The following is a 14,974-nucleotide window of genomic DNA, read 5'->3' on the forward strand; positions in this document are numbered from 1 at the left end:
CGTGGCACCACTAACTAATTAGAACATTCTAAAATGCCGAGTGAAATCTCCTCTGTCACTTTTTACATTTTTTTAACAAAATCTTTCTTATTAATTTTGCAGCCTCTACATTTGCCACGTTAGGAAAAATGCCAAAATTATAGAATTTGCCATTTCATTCTTACTCTACTCTGCTAAAGGATCCAAACGGTTGCGTCAGATTTAAATCTGTTGTGTTTTTTTATGAAAGACCAACTAACAATTTTATTAACAAAACTAGCGAGACACTAGAACCACCAAAAAGACACCAACACCAAACAAGAACTATCGCCACAGAAAACAACAGCAAACCAAACCTACAAACAACATACAACAAACAAGACCCAAACACAAACGAAAACTACACTTTGAATCAACTCCAATCCTCCCAAGTAAGCCCTTTGTTTCTCCCCCAATGCTCAATCCAAAGAAATCCCAACACTTTTATCTCCTCCACCAAGCTTGATATCTGAGTCGGGGTCCCTCTATGAACCATAGCATTTCTTTTTTTCCACAAACACTACGTCGCAACCAAACACACCGCATGAAACACTGAGGGTTTATCCTTCTTAAACGTCGAGTATTTATGGTTTCCCAACAAGTCACGAAAGCTAAACAAAAGAAAGAAGGCACCTTACACCATTGGGCAAGTACGCTCCACATAGACTGTGCGAGACCACAAGAGATGAACACATGTTCAACCGTTTCCTCTACCTCCCCACAAAACGGACACATATTCGAGGCCACCGCGATATTTCTTCTAACCAAAGCATCAAAAGTTGGTAACCGACCCAACAACGCCCTCCAAGCCACAAAACTAACTTTTTTCGGGACCAAGCGGTTCCACTCGAAATTATAATCAGGCGCAACATAAGAATTCAATATGACCATTTCCTTCACACCTCTAACGGAAAATCCTCCTCATAAGTCCACATAACAACATCCTCCTCATTATTAAGTATCACCCCTTGGCAAATCTGAAGCAACCCTCTCACCTCCTCAACCTCTTCCACCCCAGTCGGCTCTCTAGACCAATCCCATTGACCGCATATCCAACCGTCAATCATGAACAACCGATCTGTTACATTACACCATTTAGACTTTTCCAACCCAAAAAGTTTTGGAAACCGAACACCCAACGATCCTGACCCGGTCCAATTGTCTAACCAAAACCACGTCTTTCTACCGTTTTTCACCATGTGTTGGAAACAACTTCCCAACTTGATACCAGCCACTCTTAAAACCGAATCAATTTTCACTATACGACTACACAGACCTGGGTTCGACAGTTTGGCTGGGATGCTCCACCAAGATCTAGAGGAATGGTGTAACACCCAAATAACCTTCCACCATAACCTAGCTTTCTCATTTTTAAACCTCCACCACCACTTTGCTAAAAGAGATACATTTACATCCTTCAGACGCCCGAGACCCAACCCGCCATACTCAATCGGAGCCACAACCTTGTCCCACGCCACCCAATTAATTTTGGCCTTTTCTTCTGATCCACCCTAGAAAAACATCCTCCTCAGTATTTCATGCTTATCTATAACGGCTTCGGGAGCTTTAAATAACGAGAAGTAGTAAGTCGGTAAAGAGTTCAGAACCGACCTAATCACCGTGACACGACCTCCAAACGAAAGATTTTTGGCCTTCCACCTAGACAAAAGCTTCTTGAACACCTCAACCACGTGATCCCAAGCAATAATGCCACTCATGTTTTTTCCAACTAGAATACCAAGGTGTATAAATGGTAACTCCCCAACCTTGCATCTTAGAGTTTTTGCCATCAGATCCAACTCAGCCCCAACTACCTTAGTTCCGAAAATCTGCTCTTTAGAAAGATTTATTTTCAAACCCGAGACCATAAAAGAGACCTCAAAATTCTGCCTAATTTACGTATATTCCCGATATCCCAATCACCAACAAAAACCACATCATCAGCGTAAAGGAGATGCGTAATAACCGGTACCGACAACCCACATTTCAACCCATTAAACCAACCCTTTCAGCAGCCCTCTTCTTCAAGCTCGTTAGCGCTTCCATTGCAATTATAAATAAAAATGGTGATAAGGGATCACCTTGTCTTAAGCCACGAGAATAGTGGAATTCACGGGTTGGCGATCCATTTAGTAAAACTGAAGCCCGACTCGCCGAAAGAATGGCCAAAATCCACATGCGCCATCTCTCCGGGAAGTTCATTTGGTCCAAAACTAAATCCAGAAATCTCCAATTAAGCGAGTCACATGCTTTCTCAATATCAACTTTAAAGATCCATCCCCGTTTCTTAGATTTATTCAGCCAAGTCAAAACTTCATTAAGGATTAATGGGCCATCAAGGATACTACGGTTTAAAATAAAAGCTAACTTGCCAATCCCCTTTTTAACCTACCTACCAACACCTTCGATATCACCTTGTTTTTGCATCCAATGAGGCTAATAGGATGGAACTCATTTAGGGAAGCCGGATCCTTAACTTTCGGAATTAAAGCAATAAACGACGATAAACATCCGAAGCTAAACTAATTGGCATAGAAAAATTCTTCAAAAACTTTGAGCAAATCCCCTTGAAAACAGTTCCAAAACCTTTTCAAGAACTTGAATTTAAATCCATCCGGCCCCGGTGCTCGGCCCCCCTCTCAATCCCACACCGCGTCTTTTATCTCCGACAACGTAAACGGGGTTACCAACGCATCCGCCTCCGACCCATCTAACCTGCTAATATTAGACAAAAGCACTCATGGTCTGTTTCTCACCGGTTCATGAAGCCGAACTTGGAAGAAATCAAACGCTAATTCTTTTAATAAGGCCGGATTTGAAACCCACACACCTTCCGCTTGTAAGCTATGAAGACGGTTACTACTTAAATTTGCATTTATAACACTCTAAAAATACTTGGTATTCTCATCTCGATCTACAGCCCACCGAACCCTCCACTTTCGTCTAAGATCCCGTTGTTCCAATTTTCGACCCCTTTCACAAAAGCCAAACACTCCAACCTCTCCTCTATCTCCTCCTCCGACATGGGTCTACTCTCCCCCACCAATTCCAACTTTTTAATGTCTCTTTCTTGACAGCAAAAATCACAAACTAAAACACACATGCCCAGGATCAACCTCCTGACCTCCAATAGCTCTGGCAAAATTTTCTTCTCTCCGCAGAGTCATTCGGAGCATAAACATTGACGATACTCAACAAACAACCCAACGGTTTTATAATCCCACTAGTAACCAAGTATCTACGGTGTTTGAACGAACATGTTTTAGAAAAATATGAGGGATCCCACAAACTAAGAATACCTCCCGACCTACCAACAACATCCACCGAGTCAAATTCACATATCGATCTTCCACAAAATATGTTACAATAAATGACTGAACCCAGTCACCTTCGTCTCTTGGAGAGCAATGAAATGTATCCCATTGGAAGTCTTAATACCTCGAATCCAGTCAGCCTTCTTGGACTCGAAAACCCCCCTTACATTTACCGACAGAAAATTCATGAGGAACCAATAAAACCACCTTCACCTTCAATTACCGCTCTGACCAGCTCACGATGATCTTGTAAACCCAACCCTAAGTCAACACCCACCTTGATTGTTTCATCCACCTCCAAATCCAACCACTTACTAGGATCATCCATGTCCAAATCCTCACCAGAACCCAACTGCTCTTCAACCGATACCTCTTCCACAATCATATCCGACATATTTGGATCCCCGAACTCACCATTCACCACCACTGTTGTCGACTTACTCGCCTCCACATCTAAATTAGAAAACAGAATCCCCCAAAGCCCCCCCTCACTATTTTCATTAAAATCCACCGGGCGCTCTACACTTTCTTGAAGCTGGTGTGAACACCCGGCCCATACTCAGCCCACCTTCTGAAGCCCCATCTGGTAACAGGTCCCACCTTATCCAACACAAAATTATTACCGCCGACCTCATTAACATCAAATATGCATTAGACGTTACACCTTCCTTCTGTACCCCTACCTCCGGCCAACCATTCGACATCCCAACAGCTCCCGGCGTCTCCGACGACGTTGGCACAAACTCACCTTCTTCCATGACCACCTCCCTGTTACCCGAGTTCTCCGTTCCACTTGACGAGTCGCTAGACCAGGCGGAAGAAGTATTCCCATAGAAGTTTGGCACCCACGCTTTCATCCCCTCTACCACCCAAACCGGGTACTCCTTATCTTGCCACTTAACCACAATTTCTTCCTCAATTCGACCACCAATCTTCGTGAGCACGAAACATTCCCCGTAGGAATTACTCATTTCTCGTCTTCTTTGTTGTCTTCGTCGTCTTCATATTCTTCGCCGTCTTCGTCTCCATCGAGCTCATCTTCACTTTCCTTGTCACCATCGTCATCCCCGTTTGATACGTTTTCACCTTCACCTCGAATTGGTATTCCCACTCCCAAGAGCCCATAGCGGCCGAGATGGCGGTGTTCCCGGCTCTATGGGGCGCTTTGAGGGTGGGAAGTGCCCCACTAAAGAGGGTCTTAGAACTAAGCACGTGAGTTTGTTTGAGTTTGATAAGCGAAGCTTGGATTGAGCTTAACTTTAAGCTTGAGCTTATTTAAGCTTAACTTGAAACAAGTCGACCTCGAGTAACTAACAAACGACTTGAGTTGTTTATACCACTTACGCCATGGGGGTATACTATAACGCCCAACATAGGTTAAGATGACATGACAGTTTAAATATGCATTAAACCACTCCCCGCTAGTGTTAATTTGTTGAAAAGGGCAATGGATTATGTTTTGTACGGGTTATAAGGAACAATATGTATTAATTACGTATTAATTACTAATTGATTTGTTATTTTAATTATGTATAATTACTAATTGATTTGTTATTTTAGTTATATTTATTACTAGTTGATTAAACCATTCATAGTTGTTTTACATTATCCGTTAATATTGATATATTTTTTATTTATACATTTTTTTGGATTTTAATTTTATTTATTGTAAAAAAAATTATAATATACTTATGATTTTATGGTTAAAATGTTTCACAAATAAATGAGATGTTATAACCCGATTTAAAAACTATATGGGTTTGGTGAGATACATGTCCCGGTTATTTTTTTACTATAAAATATAGATAACTAGTTTTTTCTACCCAACACATTACGTCGGGGCAGCTGGCAAAACCCCAGTGTTGAAACCAGGGTTTTGGTAAGCCCCGAGCATTACGACGATGAGTCGACACGATATAGACAGGGTTTCGGTTAGCACCAGTTGTATTCGTTATAGACACCATTGGTACAATTTGAGCGTTAAAACCCAAACAATTAATTCGTCAAAATTAACATATAAAAACATTAATATATAACAAAACAAAATATCTAAACGATGTTTATTTGGTTGTCAAACCCGGACGATGGTAACCCAAGCGTTGTCGGTCCGATCACTGAGAAGGTAAACTGACACGAATTTGGTCGATTTTGATTACGTATGTTACGCTACCGAAACTAAAAAAATGAAAAATATAAAAATTGAGGTGGACCAACGACCGATTGGTGTGTGGGGGGGGGGGGGGTTGTTTCGGTCGATAAACTTGCACATTGGTAAAACCCAAGCGATCGATCATGGGCTTTAAATAATACCGCGAGTGCAAAACTTGGTCTTTTTCTTTCAAGTTTATTATGGTCTTGAAACTAAAACAAAAAAGTTATGACCATTTGGTCAGTTTCCATTACGTTTATTTTGGTAACTTAACTAAAAAAACAAAATTAATCGACCAATATGGTGCCGCCATGGGCCACTTGCGGCACCAAAGTTCTTGCATATATATAGTGGTAATATCTCTCTCTCTCTCTCTCTCTCTCTCTCTCTCTTTTAATTTGGATATTAATTTTTAGTATACCCCTATTTGATATGATAATATTTGGTAAAATTAATTTTTAATAAAATGAGAAGTTATAACCCGTTTAAGGCTATCTGGGTTTGGTGAGACGCATACCCATGAATTCGGGTCAAATGCATGAGAAGCCTCCATTTACAAATAAAACAATCAGGTGGCTTAGCAACCAGAGAGCTTATAAAGGTTTCGTGTATATATATTTAAGATTAAGATATACTGGGTTTGTATCAAATACAAATGAAATTAACATGCTAATTGTGACAAACAAGTTGAGTAATTATATATACAAGTAGAGTGATTATATAATTAACATCTCTAAAATTTTGGGTTAAAAATGTCAAGCTTAGAAGTCAAGAGTCTAAAATGAAAATATTTGAATTTTAGTCACTTCGCGAGACGCGAAGAAATCACTTACTTTACTTCGCGCTACGCGAAGTAGTCATGAAGTAATCGTACCATGCAACGGCATGTGGCAACGCGTCATAGGACACATGTTACCACGTGATGACACGTGGCTAACCTAGATGTCGACTCATCAGACCTACTATGTCCTTTGCGCTATGCGAATGAATCCTTCACGATACACGAAAGACAAAAGTATTCGATGGCGGTTAGCTTGTGCTTCGCGCTACGCAGATGGACAAGATTGAAATGCTTCTCGCGACGCGAAGAAACATAATTTTAGCCTATAAATAGGCAGCCATGGGGTGATGTCCCATTCATCCATCCACACTTCAAAAACACTCACTTAACCTCAATTAACACGATGGAACATAAAGTTCATTTCTCGAAGTACGAGCAAGGAGTAGAAGTGTTGTTCGATTGTTTTCCCGATTACCCGACAACAAGTAGGATTGATGCCCGCATCAAGCCTATGCATTTGTTATAATATAGCCATACAAGGTAGGGTTCTGCCCGAGTATTTTATTATATATGGCTTAGACTATAGTCGGGGGGTATAGTCTATACGTTGATTATATTATAAGTGAAATATAGTTTTCATATGACAAATGTATAGTTAATAAAAGAGAATGGAGTAGATCCCTTTGTCACTTGGACCCATGAGGAGGGTATGGCATGTAAATATGTCCTTCACAGCAAAAAAAAAAAAATAGAATGAAACTCAAAGAAAACGTTATTGTCATGACAAAACTTTTGAATAGAAAGAATGTTTCTTTTAATTTGTGGAACATGAAGTATATAGAAACTGAAAAAGTTTTGGTTGGAGAGTGAATTTTGGTGGAACCAATGTGTAAAATAGATAAACCCTCACCGTTGCTGACATGAAGAGAATCTTCACCGTATTAAGGTTCTGAGTGATCAAGACTGTGGAAATCAGAAGCCACATGGCTGCTGGAGCCGGTGTCAGGTAGCCAAGCTGTTGAACCTTGTGAACGACCATCAACATAGTTGCCAGTAGGTTGTCTTGATCTTATGGTGTTGGGATCACGGTTAGGACAAAGAGATGGTATGTTCCCGATGTCACACCTGTTACATGTACCATGTGTCATATTTTGAGCTGTTGCCCAATTTAATTAGCCACGATTTCTGCCATTGTTGTTGTAGGAACAAAAATTGTTTCGACCACCACGACCACGATTGGAATAATTGCGACCACGACCATAAGATACATAATTAGCTTGTGGTTGTGAAAATTGTGGCAGGTCATTGAGACCAATGGAAGACATAAGTTGTTGAAGAGCAGTAAGGGTCTCAGTAGGTATGGATGGAGCCGCAACAGGTGATGGCGGTGTACAGGTAGTGGCGGCGGCAAAAGCTTGAGCTGCAAGTGGGGCGGGTCTCTTGATCATGTAGTCGTGATCAGAGATTAAGCTTTTCAATTCAGAGAAAGCTGTAGGGAATTAACGTCCCCATATGGTGGATTTCAAGTTGTTGTATTCTTCACGAAGACCAGTCAAAACATGCATGACTAGGTCTTTTTCTTTAACTGGTTCCAATTTCAGCCAAAGCATCAGCATATTCTTGTGCGCGTGTGTGATACGCCCTAGTAGATTCATCACCGCCATCTGAATTCGTTGTAGTTGTTGTTTTAAGGTGCATTCTCGAGAGGATGTATCGGGGCAAAGGCTCGTTCCAAAGCTAGCCATAATTCACAAGAAGTGGTGCCCTTAACATATTAAAAAGCACCTTCAGATATTGTGGATAGAAGTAGCATACGCTCATGGGCATCGTTAAACACCCACGTGTCATGGTTCGGATTTGGTTAGGTTATGGGAGGGTTGTTTTTGTCGGCTAAGGGAGTGGTAACAGTGGGATCTGGGCATGGCATGGAATAGATCTATCAACATAGCCAACAATCGATTTGTAACTAGAAAGGGTTGAATCATGGTTTTCCGGTAACCATAGTTGGTGGAGGTTAGGGTAAAACCAAACTTGTGAGAATTATGGTGGGTTTTCTCAATTGTGGAGAAGCAAGCAAGCAGAGCCATCAGATTTTGTGTTAAAGGGTGGAGGGTGGCAGCAACTTTTTTGTGTCGGCAGTTTAGGGTTGCAGAGAAAGGCTCTGATACCAAGTTAATCTTGGTAATTGTATATTGTAATTGGTAATCTTGGTAAGTGTCTAATACCGTTTCAGTCTCATCTTTTTAGTTTTGTTTTAGTCCGGTTACCTTTATTCAGTTTGTGGATTTAGGTTTACAGTTTTAGTTCGGATTCAATTTTTTTTTATTTCGGTTCGTTTTCTTAGATTCGTTTCGGTGGCCATTTTATTTGGTTTTTGGTTTCGTTTTTTAGTTTCATTTCACTCAATTTATCTAAATTTCGGATTCAGGTTTTTAGTTTCAGTTTGGTTTTTGGATTCTGGTTTTTAGTTTGGTTTTAGGATATTCAGTTTCTAATTTCGGTTAGTATTTTTTATGTTTTTGATTTAAGTTCAGTTCGGTTTCATTTTATTTTGGTTCAGTTTTCTTTAGTTTCGTTACACTGCAGTTTCAATTTTTATTTTTTATTTTTTTACGTTTTGTTATGGTTTTGGTTTCATTTCGGTATGGTTTCTATTTTTTTCATGTTGCTTTTGTTTCTGTTTGGGTTATAAAGTTTTGTTTAAGTCTAGTTTCAATTTTTCGAATTTTGGATTCATGTTTTTAGCTTCATTTCGTTTCCATTTAATTTTGTTTCTAGATTCGGGTTTCTAGCATTAGCTCAGTTTTAATTTATTCAGGTTTGAATTTTTAGGTTGTTTCAGCTTAGTTTCAAATTATTCAGTTTTTAGTTTCATTTCGGTTTAAGTTTATTCAACTTTTGGGTTCGGTTCATTTTTGGTTTTTTAGTTTCATTTCAGTTGAGTTCAGTTTGTTCAGTTTTTGGTTTCAGTTTCGGTATTATTTTGGTCCGGGTTTCTATTATTTTGGTTTTCTGATCCATTACAGTTTCCGTTTTTTTAGGTTTAGTTTGCTCAGTTTTTTATTTTGGTTGTTTTAGTGGTTGGTTTCGTTTCAATGCAATTTTTTAGGTGTTGGTTATGGTTCGGTTTCAATTTTTCTGGTTTTTGGATTCGGTTTGTAAGTTCGTTTCGGTTTTCTATTTCAATTTCAATTTCAATTTCAGGTTGGTTTTAGTTTATTTGCTTTTTGGTTTCATTTTGGGTTTAATTTTCTTAAGTTTTTTTTTTGTTTCATTTTGTGTAACATTCCGAAATTTCTAGAATAATATTTAATATAATGTTTACGTTGGGTGAACGAATTGAGTTAGCGGAATAAAATAAAATATGAGTTGTTATGAGTGGGGCTTGTGTTGTGTTAAGTAATATGGGTAATGGACTTGGGTTAATAAGGAAAGGAGAAAGACCATAGGCTAAGCCCATGACCCATGGTATAAGTATCATTAATATCCATTTATTTATTCATTCTCATCCATTCTATACACCACCCAAAACACACACTTAAACTCTCTCTAATACTTCTCTCTTTCTCTAACCGAAACCAAGAAGAAGAACCGATCCCGACCCGAGGTAATGATAGTATGATATTGTATGGATCCAAACCCGCTAGATCTAGTCGCGAAACGACTAGCCAACACCCTAAATCGTTAAAGTCACGAGATCCGGATGGAATCGGGTATAAACCGATCAAAAGATGAGCTTAGGGGTCACCCTAGCTCAGATCTGCATCAAAGAGACGAAAAACGGTGGTGAACAAGCGAGATCTCGCTTTTCCGGCGAGATCCCGTTTTTCCGGCATGACGGCACCGGAAAGGCGGCGTATGAGGATAAGGGTGTCAGAGAATGTTTCTGACATTATCTGACCTAACCCTAATTCGTTAACGAAGAAATAACGAATTAACGGCATTTCGTTATGTCCATTCGTTAAGGAAGAATAACGAATTAGCAGTAATTCGTTATGTCCATTCGTTAAGGAAGAATAACGAATTAGCAGTAATTCGTTATTCCCATTCGTTAAGGAGAAATAACGAATTAGCAGCAGATCGTTATGATCATTCTTTAAAGACCGGTTCGTTATAAAGACAATTCGTTATGAAGGTCAATTCGTTATAAAGTTAAGAAGTAACGAATGAACCTCATTCGTTAAGGGGATGGATAACGAATTAAGTTTGAAAGAGTGACAGAATAATAAAATGGATTAATTACAAAGAGGCCCTCGAGCTTTATAAATTAGAATTCTAATGAAAAATATGTTAAGACAGCTTAACCTCATGGGCTCTGTCCCTTAGACCCTGCTAGGGGCTGCCGCCCCTAGGACCCCGCTGCCAGGGGCGCTTCCCCCAACCCGGTTCATTAAGGGTTATAAATAAACTAGAAACACGATATGGGTAGTGATAGTATGCACACAAGCTAAATGAGTTTGCATGAGGATGACACATGACATGGATTGAATGACTGGCATCTAAAGATAAAAGATATAATGTTTAAACACGATGATTTATGTTATGATTTAAAGGCAAGTTGGAATGTTTTGTAACCGACGATTGTAGTATTATGTAATCTACGAAAGTTTTTATAAAACTCGGATTTGTAGAACTATGTTTATGAGTAAATCCGACGTCCACTGTAGGGCACCGGTAACGGGTCTTACATTTTGGTTTTAGTTTTTAATAGACCCATAAGAAAACTTGCAAGAATAATATTCAAAATAGTAGGTGTTACCGCAGGTGGTGTTTTCAACCACAACTTGTATGACAGAGGAGACCGTTAGCTGCAACTGCATTGTCTTGTGCTTGAGACTGAGGAGATCGTAAGCTGCTACTGCATTGTCTTGTGCCTGAAAATGGAGTTGGTGACAGGTGGCATACATTCTTAAGGTTGTAGTCATAAAAAACACACCAAATAAAACTCATATACACAAATGAATAGTGGGAAAAAAAAACAAACTAAAAATTGAGGTAAATTAGTGTAAAATTACCAGGAAACATGGTGGCATTTGGCGGGAGTTATTACCATGAACAACAAGAGAACTGTAATGTAATAAGTGTAAATTCACTACAACCATTATTTATGAAATGCAACATAAAAAGTAAATTATAAAACTTCCAACATGTACCTGTGACAATAAATACAACTGAGTTTGTATTAACAGGTCTAGCTGTACGGATTTGCTGACAAGTAACACAAAGAAAATGTAATTAGAAGAATAGTATGGTTTTGTGCATGAATATATAACAAAACACTAAATTTACATGATAACTAAAGGAATATTTTACCTTAGTGGTTTTAACCGGAATGGCTTATGCCGACTTTTAGGCCCACCATCATCTGTCAATCTCTCTCTGTCATCGCGTTTTATTGAAACTAAGCAGCAGTGGACGAGACTGATTTGATAACGATTCATCAATCAAGTATTATGATGCACAATAAATCAATTAATTACATAACTGTTCAATTCAATTGGTTTCACATTGAATGTTAGCCAGAGATGAATTGTAACTTATCGCATGAAATGAATTGTAAGACGCCGTGAATTAAATTTTAACGGCGTCTCCTTTGGTGGCATCTTAAAGGGGTTAAATTACGGTCTTGTCCATCAAATATGATTTATATGTAATATAGATATAGATAGATATTCAACTCTGGTCAAGTTCGCTTATGAAGTTTAAAAAAAAAGAAAAAATAAGGTGACAGGTGATATTGAAGAACCAAGAACGGGAGTAGATTTTGAAGAATCATGAATGATTCTGATCAAATATTAAACATGAGTAAATGTACCAAACCCAATAAGTTTAATGCCAGGTTGTTATATTCTCGAGTATAAAAAAAACACACCATTGGAAAAAATTAGTGACTCCGCCACTAATAGGTGTCCACTAATATAGTCCCTTTTATAGAGCAATGTTATAATAATAACTAGATTTTTCATAAGAAGTATAGAAAGTGTGTTTTCACCATTAGATCTAATAAAACACACCGCAACTAAATAAAACACACCGCACAATAAACACACTTTCCATATCAACCGTTTGATCAACATATCTAACGCACCATATTACTTCTTACACTTCTTATTATAATCCCACCCCCTTTTATATGTTAAAACTTTTTTGTCATACTTACTATAGGCGCTATATTGGATAAGTAAAGCATTGAAATTTGTGAGAGTTCATCCAAGGTTTAAAATTATAATCATTTGTAAACTAAGAGACCACATACTAGCCTAGGCTAAAACTAAAGTCACAACATAAGATTTTACAAATGTAGTATCACTTTGCAACGCCAAAATTAATGAAGTGTTGACGTCGGAAATCATATTCTAATATGAACAAAACAAGCATGAGTGTATATCTTGGCAAGAACACATCGACTATCGTAATACCCATTGGTAATCAACAAATATGGTTCGAAGTCGAGAAAAGATCAATAACATTAATACTTTTGATTGAGAAAGCAATGCTTTGATGCAAATGGAAGTATTCCATCTTCTTCCCTAATATTTCTTCTTTCTAAAAACAGTACATATGGCTTATAATTAACATACAACCATTCAAGAATAAGCCCACATGAATAAAACGCAAGTCCACGATTTCACAAAAATACTGTCGGGTTTTCCAACTATAGAACTCAGATCTAAACCAGCAGCAGAAACATGCAAACCTCATTTTGACCAGATGAATAGCAGCTTCAGGAATTAAGGTCTCATGAACAACATAAATCATCTTAATCAGAGTTTTCAACTTGACCAAAAATTCAATGCTGACTTTTTCTCCAGCTTCCAGTTTTCTTCAAGTTTCACCAGTGTTCTTGACATTAACATTTTTTTTTATTATTTTTTATTTTTTTATTTAAACTTCTTTCATTATATAGAAACATAGATATTACATCAACACAGCAGGTAGGCGGGCAACAAGCTGCGCCGCCACCCCTTTCTGAATTGCAAACCCTAACCTGCTAAAGACATACCCTTGCCCCTTTGGAGTCGACACATTGCTATGCACAACCCGTTGGACCCTGGTTAGGAAACAGATAGCTTCCGGTGCCAATGAGCCAAAGGTATCAAAATCCAGAGGGACAAAAACATGTTGGCTCTTTTCGCAGGCTTTAGCATGTTTCTCCACCTTCTTTGTTTCAGCCCTTTTCATTGCTTGCCCAGCTACAAACCCATTATCCCTCAAACCAGCTAAGGAAGATACCCTGTGAGGTCAACACAAGCGTGTTTTACCTCGGCCCAACCAAAAACGAGCAAATCTGCCGGTCGTAGAGTGGATCTCCCTTCCGTGGGGTCTGTAAGGAAGTTTACGGGGGCTTCCTCTTTAGCTGATATCCCAGCTCGCCTTAAGATCTCCATGCAATGAACCGCATGCTCTCCGAATTTATCCAGGCAAGCCTTACGGCAAATCGGACATGTTTCGTCTTCTGGGTACATTGGGACCATCAAACGGTACTTAAGAATGGCCCTATACTCGACCGCAGACATGCTTTGGCCTAAGCCGTCAATCGGGATAACGGTCAGAAAATCTTGGACATGAGGACCTTGTAAGCATTCAATAACCGCCTTCTGTCGGGGGGCAATCAAAAACTTCTCCCAGGTTGTGAACGATTTTGCCAAAAAGGGTATTCGTCAAAGTTTTTTGAGGCTTTGGTGGGGCGGTGTCCTTATTAGAGAAACCGCCAATGTCAAAGTTTGGGAGAGCGCCATTTGGGCGTTCCAGGCCTGCACGTAGTCTGAGTCCAGGTCGACAACTCCGCTATTTCTTAAGATGTGATTCTGTAGCTTCCAAGACTGAGCCCTCGACGCTACAAAAGCGTAAACCCCAACATCATGAGCCGAAAGAAGGCCTAAACGCCAAGCGTATCGGTAAAGATGCAAGTCGCCACTGAAGATCACCAAAGAACGGGCCTCCACATACAACTATGTCTTCGATGGCTTCTCGAAGCCCCTTATCAAAACAGGATACCGCATCATCCATCATATGGGGGTGGCATGTTCGTAACCTAAAAAGAAACTTAGCAACCCCCATGCAAGACCTACGATCTGGGGATCCCTAAGGCAAGGTAAGAGTTTCATAAGATCAACCGCACGAGATGCTCTCCGCCTCGCCAACTCCTTAATAAAGTAGGGATCTCGACTAACAGCCCTCCAAGGAGCTTCACCCCTGGCCTACCAATCCCACTAGGGAAAAGCCCATCTTTGACTTTCACCCCATTACACACTGAAAAAAAACCTCGGTTTTCTTAATATTAAGTTGCAGCCCCAATGATGGTGATAATGTCTAGGGCTTTAGCGACTTCGTTGGCACCACCAATAATAGTCCCATCATCCAAGTACCAAGCATGAAATAGGTGGTTACAGTCATTTTGTACCCGGAGAACAAGAGGGTGTAATGCTAAGGCAAAGAGGAGGGGCCCAAGGGGTCTCCCTGCTGAACCCAGTAGTAGTCCTATACGGTCATCACCAACGTACAACCTAGCCGGCTCGGCATAAAGGAACTGGACCCATAGATAGATAGATGGGCAATGATGATGAACCTCCCGGAGAAGGGCTGTGCGGTCGACTATATTGAAAGCGTTGGAGAAGTCCACGGTAAGCATAGCTAAAGAACCGTCCGCGTGAAAGGAGTTAAGAAACCGGTTCGCGCTGTGAAGCACCGCCTCTGCCCCATCAGGGTCCC

The 14,974-nt window shown here is 39.7% G+C and overlaps 1 protein-coding gene across 1 annotated transcript; it reads right to left on the reverse strand.

The window, feature by feature from the left end:
* Positions 1-391: 391 nt before the first annotated feature.
* On the reverse strand, positions 392-909 carry LOC143622453 (uncharacterized). The gene is made up of 2 exons (XM_077093596.1): positions 652-909; positions 392-538 (listed from the first exon to the last, which is right to left on the reverse strand). The coding sequence occupies exons 1-2, from the start codon at positions 907-909 to the stop codon at positions 392-394; spliced, it is 405 nt and encodes a 134-aa protein (XP_076949711.1).
* Between the last annotated feature and the right edge of the window lie 14,065 nt (positions 910-14,974).

The sequence above is a fragment of the Bidens hawaiensis genome, unplaced genomic scaffold (assembly GCF_021521415.1).
Source record: "Bidens hawaiensis isolate Kalapana, Puna unplaced genomic scaffold, B.hawaiensis_p1.1 tig00003141_1, whole genome shotgun sequence".
In the NCBI taxonomy this organism is placed as follows: domain Eukaryota; kingdom Viridiplantae; phylum Streptophyta; class Magnoliopsida; order Asterales; family Asteraceae; genus Bidens; species Bidens hawaiensis.